The 14,263-nt window shown below is 43.0% G+C and overlaps 1 protein-coding gene across 1 annotated transcript; it reads right to left on the reverse strand.

Annotated features, from left to right (window-relative positions):
* Window positions 1-126: 126 nt before the first annotated feature.
* hs3st3l (heparan sulfate (glucosamine) 3-O-sulfotransferase 3-like) lies at window positions 127-13,994 on the reverse strand. The gene is made up of 3 exons (XM_035146702.2): window positions 13,150-13,994; window positions 2,512-2,741; window positions 127-1,579 (listed from the first exon to the last, which is right to left on the reverse strand). Exons 1-3 carry the CDS (start codon window positions 13,614-13,616, stop codon window positions 1,191-1,193), a joined length of 1,086 nt encoding a protein of 361 aa, XP_035002593.1. The 5' UTR covers window positions 13,617-13,994; the 3' UTR covers window positions 127-1,190.
* Window positions 13,995-14,263: the final 269 nt, after the last annotated feature.

The following is a 14,263-nucleotide window of genomic DNA, read 5'->3' on the forward strand; positions in this document are numbered from 1 at the left end:
GATATACTGAGCTACCACTCCAGAGAAATTCAAACTTATTAATCTTATTAAGGCTTAATAAGACCATACAAAACACAGCATTTTGTAGTAAACATTGAGGGAAAGGAACTGTGACAAAGAAAGGTCTATGCTTAAAAATACTTTTATTTTTGAATACTTTCAAACTAGTGCAAATACATGCAAACTGAAAACAGACAACCCTGTAAACTGGCCCTCACAGTAACACACTAAAGCGTCACATATCACATCCAGAGAAAAGGCCATTGACAGGTCGTCCCTGTCCCGCTGATTTGACCTGCTCTTGTTTTGGTTGTCCTCCAGTGGTCCCTTTACCGCACGCGACGTACAGTGGGGCGGTTTTGCAGTCAGAATCCTAACCTGAGCCTCGGCACACGAATGTGCCACTCGGCGAGGAGGCAAGTCATCCACACCATTTCCCCTACATCCATTTATCCACATTCATTATTCAGGAATACAAAACCACTCAGTCAAATCTGAGCTCATATAAAGATTCTCTCGCTCACCCCTCTGCTGCTCACCACATAAAAGATTCATTCCCGCTTTTTCGGGAACAACGCTTGGAGGACGATACTCAATATGTATGCATTGATTGCTCTTAAATTCTTAACCAGTGAGACTGAAGAACAAACATGTAGAAAAAGAAAGTTATGGGGATTCAGGAATGTGGAACGAAGCATTGTCTGCTCTGGGTTTGTTGTGCCACTACAGCCTACCAACTACAGGATTAAACTGCAGACCAGAGACGCTAAAAGCTACACTGTATATTTCACCAACCAACTTTATAATCTGTAACCCATAGCAACCACAACGTCATGACCAACTTGCACATAGATGCTTTATTTGACCATCTGGGGTGGAACGATGGGAGAGGAGATGCTTGTTACGTACCACAAACTCTTAGTGCAATCACGTCTTTTACTGAACATCTATGATATTTAAAAGTGACGCTTAAACACTTGCACAAAACAATTGATTGGTAGAGGTGAAGTGCATTGACACCGGGTTTTTCTCATCATCAGAGATGCAGCTCTGCTGGTCAGAGGCGGTAACTTTTCTGTGTTTTCTGGATCTTTTGTTCTCTGAGTCTTTGCGTCTGTGTCAGTCAGATGGAAGATTCACACCTCTACACAAAACAGTGCAAAAGCCACTGGTGCCACACAATCAAATGGTCACTGCCATCCAAAGTCTTGTCCCGCCATCTGATAGAAGCGCTGGTTATGTGGCTTGTAGAAATCCCTCAGGCTCTGCAACACCTCCGGGTCGATGGAGGCGTGCGTCCTCCCTTTCGTCTTCCCCAGGCAGTGAGGTTTGCTGCTGCCCTCCGGCTTCTTCAGGCAGGGGAAGCCTTTCGTTTTGTTGAAGTAGAAGTGCTTGTCCGTGACGATCCTCTGGAGGCCCAGAAAGTCCTGCACTTTGCCCACTTCTCCCGCGGGGTCGGAGATGAGCCTCTCCCCGCTGACCAGATGGATCTGGGTCCTGGGGAACCATGCCAGCCAACGCTCCAGGTGCTGGGCGTACAGGCCAATCCACAGCGGGCTCCACAGAGAGTCGATCTGACCTAGAGACAAAAAAAGACATGTGTCAAGGCCTATTATTAAAAACCATCATCAACAGTGTCGCTGTTGTCTCAGATCCCATCTAACTTTAACATTGGAGCTATTATTCTTTGGCCGAAGCAAGTGGTTTTCAAAGCTTAACACTGGTGAGCTTTATTCCTGTCAGTCAGATATTTATAGTCCAGCATTAAAAAGATGATATAGAAGTTTTTATGGTTTTAATTTAACCCCAACTTAACCCTAACCCTGTTTTTATTTTTTTATTTTGAGTATCATGTTTGAGTTTGCGAGTTACAGTTCCCGCAATTTGGGTTCTGTAAACAAGTATCTGTGGCCTGCAACCTGAGCCCTGTTTATCTAAATGGCCTACGCTGGTTTACATTTGGCCACATTGGAACTATTCAAAGTAGCCTGTACCTGCAGTCCTTGTGTGCAGTTTTGCCCAGGGATTTACAGACACGTATTACTGCATTACTTTGACACTGAAGAAAAGCTACTGTTGGGATTTCTTCCCACCTTTTCCTCTTGTGGGAGAAACCCATGAAACACGGAGAACATGCAAACTCCACAAAGAAAGGCTCTTAATAAGATCCATTTGATTAATTGTATCACCACATGTCCCTCTTACATGTCAAGAAGTAATCTGCTTGATAAATGTGTCTTATTGATAGAAAATATTGAATGCTTCTACCAGACCCTTGGTTAGTAATGATGATTTGTTTCATAGTGCTAGCTTATTTTTTGCAAATTTACACCTGCCTCCCTTGTGATGGGTTATTCTGCTTTTGCCTTTATTTCTGTGCTTTGTAGAAAAGCTCCAGGATCGAGCCGATGTAATGCACGAGCAGCCAGGACTGCAGGTTTGTCTCTTTTTACCTGTTTTATCGTTCAATAGATCAGAAACCTTGAGCTAATCGTCAGAGTCATGCTGTACCTGTGCTGCGGTTCTTGAAGGCGAGGCTCTCAAATGGAGGGATGTCGGGCGTCTTGGAGATGATCTGGGTGTAGTCAGATATGGCTCGGGTCACGGGGTCACGGACAACCACTATCAGCTTCACATCCTGCGACATAGAGTGGACTCGCTCTGGCGTTTCCACGGTAACGAAGTAGCGAGGCGTCTTCTCCATGACAATCTGGCCTTCCAGGGCTTTGGGCATCATACTTCTGGAAGTGTAGGAAAAAATATGCTCACTTCCATAAACAGTAACAATTATTATTTCTATACTGGTAAAATACCAATAGACAAACAGAGACAAATATTTTAGCTTTAGCAGGGTTACTGTATGAACCTGACATGATACGCAGCATTAAATTAATAATGATGTAAGGCAGATTATAAGACAACTAAAGAAAATAAAATTTCTACATGGCTGAAATCTGTCTCACGTATAATTTACAAGTCAATCTCTTCAGCTCTACAAGCCTGGTTGGTTTAGCTTCGCATAGATTCTGGAAGAAAAAATAAGACGTTTTCAGACATGAACTCCAGAGAATGTCCGTACGATTGGGTCCAGACTTTCTCTGTCTTTCACACATGAACAACGCAGCAGGAGATTCTCCACTCAGACGCATTCACAACAACACAGAAATCTCCAGAGTGTTCAGGTGAGGGTTGGTGCAGCAGACAGGAGGCAGGACGTAATGTATGAATTCCGCCTGCGTCATCTACGTGTGTGGCACCGCTTTTTCCACTTGGAGCTACTTGTACTCTTTTTGAATCTTTTCAGTTTTGCGTCATCAACACACTCACTCACTCGGGGTGAATCATCCTGAGGATCTCCTGCTGTGTTCTCACACAGGCTCATTCTGAAAAGTATTTACTCCGGGGCTGGCTGGAGAAACTTCGGTGCAAATCCGGAGCCTCTGACATTTACGTTCTTGCATACAGCCCCTCCAGAGATTGTCAGGAGACTATCCGGAGTTCAGTTTTCATGTTTGAAAGCAGCTATAGACTGTAAATAGGAAGCAAATAGTGGAGTGAGCTGCCTGTTTTCTCCTGCTTCTAGTTTTTGTGCTGATGTAAGTTAACTGTGTCATGGCCTTTGTCCATATTTACCCTAATGGACAGATGTGAGTGGTATAAATCTTCTCATCTAACTCTCAGCAAGAAAACAAATCCAAAATATTGAACTTTTAAGCTTGGCTTTAAAACTGGCTTTTAAAGCTGATTACAGAATCATTTAGAGGGAGATGAATTTACTTAGTTACATGATATACACAAGTAATTTGCCTGCTTCAGTGTGTATAATGATCAGAAACACACACTCTCACTCACACAAGGCCTATAAGTCACCCTGGCACACATCATACAGGCTGATCAGTGGGTGTTGATACAGTGGCTCTCCAGTGATCCAGAGAAATAGGCAGTTGACAGCCGTGCTACACAAACACAGGAGTCTTCCCTCAAAAGTGTATTGTTCTCTTCACCTCTACCTCCACAGCAGAAGCCCAGCAGATGGGACTCATTTAAAGATAAATGAGTCCGGTGGCCCCGCAGGACCAGCTGGGGACTCTGGGACATCTGCCGACACACCTGCCACACACCTGACTGACAGACTGAACACACACAACCTCAGCAGCCTCATGCACAGCGTCCCCGCTTGTCTGAATGGAGCATAAAGGCTTTTACTCATGCGTTTACAAAATTTGACCACAAATCATTCACTTTGTATTTTAATGTTTGAATTTGATGTATTTTGTGATGGATTTCATGAGTTTCTGGAGTTTCCTCGTAGAAATAGACAGCTACTGGTCAGCCTTGAGTTTACATTCATTTTCAAATTGTATGACTAGAAATCAATGGTTATCTGAAATAACTGGAAGAATACGCTGATATGTGTCAGACACATTAGCATGGTTTGTAGAATTGCTACTGTGAAGTAAGTTATAAATTATAAATGTAAGTAACTTGTAGTAAAACAAGTGATATGGTCCTTCAGGGTTTCAACTGATATGGATTTACATACATCAGTTTAATCCCCAAAAATCTCAGAATTACAATTTTTTTTCGAGAATTAAAAAATATTCTGTCGATAAAATGATCTTATAATTTACTAATTAAAACTGTATAAACTACTGTGTACCAACAACTGCATTCCTTTAGGTATTAGATAGCTTTTTGTTCCTTTGCTAATTGTTACTGTGGGTTTTGATTGTGTTTGTTTCACAAACTGTAAACACAGCAATGACATATTAGAGTTCCTTTCATGAGCAAACTGATGCTTATGTTTACATTAGACATTAAGAAACATTAGTGTTGATTAAGATTTATGGTTGTATGTCCAATATCACCTTCTCTTTTAGCTCTGTTTTGTTCTCAACCCCTAAAAATATATATTGTCTCCTCTGTTGGTAATCACCAGCCAGTCAATAACTTAGACTTTCGGTCGTTTGTTGCTGTGCAGGTTTTGAGGTGTTGATGAGAGCTGTGGGACTGAACCACAATAGTAAAACTGTGGGCTGTAAAACCAAAACAATGAGCTAAAAGACCCTAAAACGCTTCACAGAGCTAAAGCGAGTTAAGTCTGGAGAAAAGTTTTCTGTGGGTTTCATCACTAAACTCCTGAGTGACTACTGACGTAGTTTTTATTTGGTCTAAAATTTTAGCAATGTATTCGATTACAGAGTCATTCAAAAGTGTTCCAATGCAGTTACACATGAGATGTTAATAAAAGAGGGACAAACAGAGAGGACACAGAGCTGATAGCGTGAGGACAGGATGCTCTGACTGTCCTCTGATATCACGTTTCAGACGCGCCTGCAACACAACCTCCTGTCAATACAACACCCCCACACACACACACACACACACACACACACACACACACACACACACACACACACACACACACACACACACACACACACATTTCATTTGATCTGATCGGCATGAGGCAGCGCTCACCACCACTTAGCCCGAAGACTTCCCTTTTAACTCCAATACCCTGAGCATGCGGAGCCGTGCAGTCTGCTACACACACACACACATGCAAGGAGGCACGTGGGCACATTGAACACACTGCACAACAAAAACATACACTCATTATTTACTCATTAGGCAAGCAATTGCTATCATGCTTCTGGTCTCCTGGGCCACCTTGAACACACACACACAAACACACACACACACACACACACACACACACACATGTGTAAAAGGACAAAAGAAGCTAATTGCTCACACACACATATGCACACACACAATAACGGGTGGGTGTGGTGGATTGTTATCAGACCCTCTAAAGATGGTGGGTGCGCGTGTGTGTGGTTGCATTTGCGAGAGTGTTTTAAATGAAAGGGGTGGGTGACTGATGAAGGAATGATCGGAGTGGATACAAACGTGCCTCCATTAGCAATCTGTCTGTGAATAGCCCCAGAGCCAAGAGCCCCATGCCATTACCTACGCACAAAGAGCTAATTACGGCCCCTAAGAGCACCATCAAAAGAAAAGGTCCTCCATAAATATGCTTCAGCTATGAGCTTTGCACAGACGCACTAATCGACAGACAAAATCGCTGTTAGTTTTTCTAATAACTAAATATGCCCTGATCCTACTTCTGGCATAGAAAAGGTCTAAATTGTGATCCTGGGTTTGGTCAGAGTCTGAAATAATTATTTGAACCTCTGAGGGCAGAGTCAAAAAATGTACTATAAATTCATATTATAGTTAATACTATTTTTAGTACAAATAGCATATGATAATAATAGGGTTAGATTAATGTTTCGATTGTTGACTCTGGCTTCAGTTGAATCACATGCACTCTCAAAGTTGTATGACGCAGCTAAATATAGAATTTAATTTTTTAAAGTGCTCTTTATCTTATCAAGGATTTTCAATCAGCGTAACATATGGATATACTTTTGTTTTGAAAAACATGTAATAAGTAATTATAAGCAATGGTTTTGTGTGTAGGTTGAGCATAGTCTGCGCATGATTCCCAAGGGGATGATGGAATTAATTATTTGTATCTGTTTTGTATATTCTGTAACTGTCAATATATGGATAAATAGAGGAAAATGGAATGAATGACCAATGTAGTTTTCATTTCTGCCCAAACTGTGGGTTTACGCAGTGTGGGAAACTTAGTGCACACCCAAAGGCTCAACTGGAATCTGATATGCCGATGCTGCATCACCACTACACTCCTGGCAATAATGGCCTTGACTTACAAATGAGTTACAAATGATTTTTCTGCTCATTTTGTCTTAACTGGGACACTGTACACTGCACTGTGCTGACTGTACACCTTTAGTGACTGTACACTAGATGGTTCTCATTCAAAAACTCAGGTTCTGCTTCTTCTCTCCCTTTGGCGCATTTGTTCTGGGGTCACATACTGAACGTAAACAAGATTATCCTGCCTGCTGATAATTTGAAATTCTCGTACATAAATGGTCCCGTCTATATAACTATATGCCTATATTCAATAAATAAGTCCTAAATAACTTCCTCTATGGTTCAGGTTAGATCAAGTTTAGGCAACTGAAACTACTTAGGACAGGAGAAGATTACAGTCAAAATGAAAGTGTGGGCTGTTTGTAGAGTAAATATATAGACCACCAATATTGCAAGACCAGTGTTGTTTTTTCCGAAGGGAAGTCACAGAAGTGGTAAAGTTCTTGTCTTCTTCTACCAGTCGAGGGTTGTTTCCCATAGCATATAGGTAGTTGGCCATGTCTATGGGTGGGAAGCCAGTGAGGGTTTTTCTCCTTGTTACTACACAAGATAGTTTCCTTGGCCTGTATAGTGGGGGGAGTGAATAAAAAGATAGCTGAATAAATTGGCAGTTTAAAAACCCCTGTTTTAGCAACATCCTTTCACTGCTCATTTACTTTTGAGAGTGAGATCAAACATTCAGTATGATGAACACAGGGATTATCCCGCAGCTTACAATAAGCTTCTGTTTGCCTTTGAGGACCTCTCTTTTGTCGTCCATTTCCCAATATTTCAGCAGGCCTCCCTGGTGAATTAGTGCCGGCCAGTCAAGGCCACTGGCTATTGATCCTGTGGGGGAGGCTTAGGCCAACGACACACAGGCAGGTGTGGCTGGTGTACAAGTGGGAATAGTAGGGATTGTGCATATTGAGATGAGTGGGTGGTATGATGGGATGTATGAAGCAAGGTGTTTGTATAACTGTAAGAGGACAGACTGAAAATGGTAATGCAGCGCTGGGCCTCAGCTGGGACCAAGAGTGGCAGGTGGAGACTGGAGGAGCTAGCACCCTCTGGAGCCCCATCAGTGTGTGTGTGTGTGTGTGTGTCTGTGTGTGTGTGTTGTTGAGAAATGTGAAGCAATTGAAATGTTCATCAAATATGCAGCAAAGGAGTGGGGGATTTGAGGGTGTGTTGGATCAAAGACGTAAAATCTGGTCAGTTTGTCTTAGATGTTTGATCCAAGTAGGAAACAGCAGCCAATCAAAGAGCACAGTATTAGGCGTGTCCATTATACACACCTCGCTGTTTATTTATGAGTCAAATATAAGATTTGAGTGTGTATTTGTATCCGCATGCATGCTTGAGTGTGTTATTTGGGGGCCCGCTCATCCATTTGCTCTATATGGGGGAGCATTAAGGAGTCAGTCCATTGTCACTATGCCCTGTCCACTTCCAGGAGACATCCATCATCGAGGGTCCCCAGAACCCCCCACCTTTGCTTTCCAAGCCCCAGGGGAGGACCTTAATGAGGTCCAGATCGCCCCACCCGTCTGGGCGTTGTGGTGACACCCCCAGTACAGGACAGGACAGACCACACCTGCCCCCCCGTTTACACACAGCAAACAAAACCTAGCATGGCAGCCAGATCGAACCTATTCTTAAGGCTTTAATTACACACACACTTTGCATGATATTTAACTGTGCCAAAACATGCAAAAAATACTATACATATAAATATTTGATACCACTTACTCCCCCCCCCTGCAGATTAACAAATCTGATTCATCAGAAAATCCGGCAATCGTGTTTTTTCCTATAACCCGCCCACCAAATCCTGCTGAACATCGAATGTTTTGGCAGCCATTCTTCTGTGATTTGCATGCCAATTATATTCCATTGTACAAACACAAAAACTCAAGTAGCACCATGTGCTGTGTCACGGCAGAACAAAGCCGCCGATGTATGGGTATGAATTTAAAAGCCTCCCTTAACGAGTTCAATATGAATTGCAAATGACTCTGTGCGACTGCAGCAGCTGACTGAGAATACAGAGTCCTTTCGTCCCTCCTATACTGCTGTTGTACATCCTGAGAGGTGTCTCCAAATTCATTCAAACTGAGTGAGGGCCTCACAGATAGAATAAACTGTAGTAAAGCTTTGATCCCTTTGATTATTATTTTGTCATGAAATGATTGGAACATATGTATGTAGACATTATGGGCACATTTATCGTAATATTATTATGATAACATAACATCTTCTATCTGTGTAGTTCTTTTCTTCAGAATAGACTGCACACTTCAAAGTCATGATCACTTATGATAATAATGTGGTGCTGATATGGCAAAAGATTAAGTGTTTTGTTATTAATGAAAACTTTTAGTAAATATAACTTTATAAGATGCTCCTCATTTTCTCCACATACTCGACACTTAATTATTGTAAAATTATGACTTTTAGCTCAATATCTCTGATTTCTTTTTGCCTTTAAGTGGCTCTAATACTCCATCGTAATATGGAAACTCTTCAACCAACACACAGTTTTACCATTTTACCATTGGCCTAATCTTGCAGTTACCTACAGCTGATGTACAATGATAAATTGTGTTGAGGGCTAGTTTAGATTTTCAACCTGACCCCCAGCATGAGAATTGTGTTCTCTAATGTCTTTGAAAAATGTGCCTTCTTGGAAATGATCGCCAGCAGCAAATACTGACAATACAACCTGTCAGGTCAAAGCTGTGCCGGTAACTCTGAGTCAATAATACTGTATATGAATAAATTTCACTGTATCACAAGAACAAAAAACAACCAGTCCCGCTGTCTGGAGCACAGAGCAGTCTCCAGACTGTGTGCATAAATGCTGACTTCTTCAGATTCTGTCAAACACACACACACATACACACACACACACGAGCCCAGCTCTGGTGACAATCCCCGAGGTTGAAGCAAAGGTCAGCGTGGATGTGTGAGGCTGCGGTAACACTGACTTCACCCTTTAACCTCTACCTCACCCGGGTCTTATCTCTTCACCCTCTGTTTTATCTCCCCCTTTATTTTTCGCCATCCACCTGTCATCCCATCTTTCAGCAAGGAACCATCACGAGTGAGATGTGAGTTCCCAGCTGAGTCATTTTAATGGATTCCTTTAGAGCTACACAGAGAGAGAGAGAGAAAAAAAAACTGTGTGCAACATGAACCCTGTGAGCTTACGTGGAGGGGGGGAATATGCCAATGTAGGATAAAGCTTCTTGGTAATTGTAACCGAAGCCGAGCTGACCAACACTAACCGCTCTAATGCTGGAGTCAACCCAAGGTCAGAGTGAGGAGATAGAGCTATCGATCCCAGACAACACAGTAAGGAGGAAACTTCCAGTCCATCTCGGGGCCCATCGCAGCGCTCTTCCAGATCCAATCTCCGCTCCGAACGCCATTAGTGCATCTTTGTCAGGGGCTCTGATCTCAATTGCCCCGGTGAAGCTAAATGTTATTTCACTCTCAGAGAGGCAAGGAGTGATTCTGGGGAAGATACACTATATCTCATTCTCTCTGATTGTCCGTGATAGGGTTTAAGAGAGAGGAGCAGTTGTACAGAAATGTAACGTCGACTCCGAAAGCCCCACAGTTGACCCTCCATTTGCTGTGTGATATGAAAGCACACTATTGGCTTTGAGAATGATTCCACTTTTTATTACAACCGAGGTCTCAATGTCTTGATTGTGTTCATATTTCATATCAGACATTGTACATGCCAGGCCAGTTGATGAAATAAAGCAATGTCAACACTAAAAAGAAGAGAGGCAGGGCTGTTGCTGTTTGTGGAAGAGACAACACAAGTGAATGGAGTAAATATTACCTGGACTTCTGTTGCCTTCAGATGAGGTCATGCTTCATGAGAAGAGTGACTGCGGAACTTTATAAAAGTTCAGAGTTGTGACATTGCTAGTGTTTTCAGAAGTGCAATATTTGTTTGGTAGAAAGTAAATGTATTGCCATTTCGGTCGTTAGTTAGAGATTAGTCAGCGTTTTTGTAATATGTCTGAGAAAATGTTATATTACCAACAGCATCATGTTTTCCCTCTGTCATTGTGCCTTTGAATTTCCTGCATTACCTTACATGTTTACTGGCCTCCGCGGCCTCAAGACATCGATAGTAATGTAAGTAATGTTAGCGTCCATGTTGCTTACCACATAGAAACCGCAATCTCATTAGTTCCATTTGAAGGCCGCATCTTTTCGCACCACTATAATATTCAAGTGATTGATTCATCATCAAGTGCAAATTTATTTAATTTAAAAACACAATTAAGGACCCAATTCCTTTTTTTTTTTTTTCTATTTTCAATTTTTGATCACAGAATCTTCTCTCAGACTTTCATGTGTTCAAAATGTCTGTCTGAAATGTGAACATTATAATGTTTTAGTCAGAAAATTCTCCTGAAAATAGGTCAGGGGGCAATAAACGTTCTAGCAGCTTGTTTGTCAAGAGTCTCCATTACAGTTTAAAAAACAATTTTGGGTTCAACTTTGACCTTTAACTTTCCAAGTGTAAGGACACAGTTTTTCTGTACAATGACAGATATTAATCACTATTTTGGGTGGGCAAGTTTCTTTTTTTTATTTTCCCTCCATATAAAGTGGTTTAGTAAACTGGCTATATGGACTGATTGATAATGTTTCTTTTGTCCCAGGAGTTTGTTGGAGCAATGTAACCGTGTTCCCAGATCTCAGCCATTACTTTGGTGAATGTATTCATAACTTATCAAATTAATGATCAAAAAAAGAAAATCTAGGTTTGTCCATTAGTCCTCTGAGATACACGAAAATACACTGACAATAGATAAAAAAAAGGTATATGCTTTTTTGTTTTAAAGGCATTTTGCTACTTTTGGGGTTTTGCAGTTGAGCAATCAGAACAAAGACACATTTGCTTTGTCAGTCTGTGTACTCTGGGTGTTTTCTGTTTGTTATGAAGTAGCGTGAACACATCATTAACTCCCAGTGTAAAGTGACCTGGAGTCAGAGGTCAATTGACAGAGCTGACAGGGATGTCAAGTGGCTCAACGTGCAGCGAGCCCCATCTGGCCCGGAGGGGAGACGTGACAATCTGGTGTCACAGTCCCATCACCTGGTGCCACGCAGACTGCAGACATGCTGCACATGCTGGCAGACAGCACGGGCTACACAGGCTTTTCCAGTACTTCCAGACCTACAAATAGTCTCTGGCTCTGTTTACATCCCACCGTTGTTATGTGATGGTGGGTTCTTCTTGTCTCCGTCTATGGGCACATTAACGTATAAACACCATCAAGCAGAAATTCATCTTTTCACTTCTCCATCATAGGTTTACTTGGTGCCAACATGCCTGCATGGTTCCCAGAGCTGAGCCAATGTCACTATTGTACTCCAGTAATACTGTTAGATGGTTTACAGCACACAACACAATCCAAATTTAAAAATGAATATCTAATCCCTCATATTTGAAATAATGTGTGTATCTATACATGCATCCACTCACTGTATAAAAAAGATGAATGAAGCCCATGAATCTGGAAACCTTTCCTTTATTTCCTAAAATGATTCTCTGTGTGTGTGTGTGTGTGTGTGTGTGTGTGTGTGTGTGTGTGTGTGTGTGTGTGTGTGTGTGTGTGTGTGTGTGTGTGTGTGTGTGTGTGTGTGTGTGTGTGTGTGTGTGGTTGTGTGTGTGTGTGTGTGTGTGTGTGTGTGTGTGTGTGTGTACGTGTGTGTGTCTGTGTGTGTGTTCTGAGTATTTCCAAGTTTTCATGGAACAAGCTGAGAACAGAGCCACATTACAACATTAACATCTGGCTCCGGCTCCAGAGATGATTACTCTGCTGCTCCGTGAGAACTCATCCTGCAAAGGCCTCTCTCTCTCTCTCTCTCTCCCCCCCCTATTGCACACACACACACACACACACACACACACACACACACACACACACACACACACACACACACACACCAAGCACTGCAGGCACACACATGCACAGATTGGCATAGCCAGATGGCACAGTCTCTTTGACTGTCACCTAAACATCAGTGGAATTGCTGTGGCTATGTTGGGGTATGCAAACAGCACAAAGAAATTCACTTCTTCTGGTGGAAGTTGGAGGCTCCTAATTGGGACTTGGATTGCAGATATGAATAAAATACTATTGCACAATCACACAGAAACCAAATTCCATTATTTAAATGTTAAGGAGTGTCAATCACTTTTTCAGAATGTAACAAAAACAAAACCTGCAAATTAGGTGAGAACATTTGGTTTGCTTCCATGGAACAAACCTCAGGAGGAACAAGGGAGATTTTTCTCTTAATTTAAGCTTAAAAGTTTATTTAAAACAGACAGTTTCAGTAACTTTGCTGAGATGGATTTTCTGCGTAAAGTGTGCGTACCTGTACCAGTCCAGTCCCCGTGCGTAATGCCGGTCAAAGAAGTGCGGCTCCGACCCCAGGGCGCGGATGTCCGGGTGGAGCCGCAGAAACTCCAGCAGAGCCCTGGTGCCTCCTTTTTTAACCCCTATGATCATCGCCTGGGGTAACCTCCGAGTGGATGTCCATTCTTTGCCCGAGCTGTTCGCCTCCACCCCGGGGTGTCCACTGAACGCGCCTTCGCCAACAGCGGTGGCACCCTCGTGGGCAAAGCCGGTTCCGTTCCTCTCGTACTGCCATCCCGCGGCGAACTCGCGCGCAGGTGTCTGGATCTCAGAGTTTTCTGTCAGATCCGACTCGCAGCATCCAGTGAGCAGATAGACCAGGGAGAAGCAGAGGATGCTCAGAGACGAAGCGATGGTGAGGCGGTGGAAGAGCCGCCGCAGGTCCGCGCTCGGATGGTGGTGATGGTGGTGGTGAAAAGCTGCCATCCCTCAGAGACCCATGGGAGATGAGGTGCCATTCTACCACAAGTTCAGCTCACATCCCGACATACTGTAACCACCACCACGCACAAACTCTTGGAGAGCCTCAGTCAGTGCGCTCTGCTCCTCTCCTTCTCCTTCATGCTGCGCGCTCAGAGCGCATTGCCCCCCCAAAAACCAGCCAATCTGTCAGCCTCAATACAAATCAGGGGCACTAGTTGTTGCGTGACATCTAGGGTGTGCGCCCACTTACCCACCCCGGCAACGTGGGGAGAGAAATAAAGCTCTAATATCCGAGCTGCGGGGATCTTTTCTCCCTCTCCACACCACGAGATTACTGTGCGTCTCTCCCCCACGGCTCATCTCACGGGGATTGAGGGATCTTCTCTCTCTCTCTCTCTCTCTCTCTCTCTCTCTCTCTCTCTCTGGATAGGCTATACGTCTGATTGGAGGGTCATGGCTTGAGGCGCTTTTAATTCCAGTATTATAAAATAGGGGAAATGGGGATAGCATATAATGATGCTTCACTTCTGGGCTTCTTGTGGCCCGGACTAAAGTTGCCCACTTGTAAAAATGAGGCCCAAATATCCCAAAACATTGTGCACTAAACAAATTTAAGCAACCTTTGGCACCTTCGGGTGACATGCAGCATT

This window comes from Hippoglossus stenolepis, chromosome 21 (genome assembly GCF_022539355.2).
Source record: "Hippoglossus stenolepis isolate QCI-W04-F060 chromosome 21, HSTE1.2, whole genome shotgun sequence".
NCBI classification, from domain to species: Eukaryota; Metazoa; Chordata; class Actinopteri; order Pleuronectiformes; family Pleuronectidae; genus Hippoglossus; species Hippoglossus stenolepis.

Excerpts from the sequence above, each read along its gene's own strand:
- hs3st3l (XM_035146702.2), bottom strand. The coding sequence starts at position 13,616 with ATGGCAGCTTTTCACCACCACCATCACCACCATCCGAGCGCGGACCTG. Across the intron at positions 2,742-13,149 it reads CGGGGACTGGACTGGTACAG|AAGTATGATGCCCAAAGCCC; the intron begins GTACGCACACTT and ends CTACACTTCCAG. Across the intron at positions 1,580-2,511 it reads CTTCAAGAACCGCAGCACAG|GTCAGATCGACTCTCTGTGG; the intron begins GTACAGCATGAC and ends TTTTGTCTCTAG.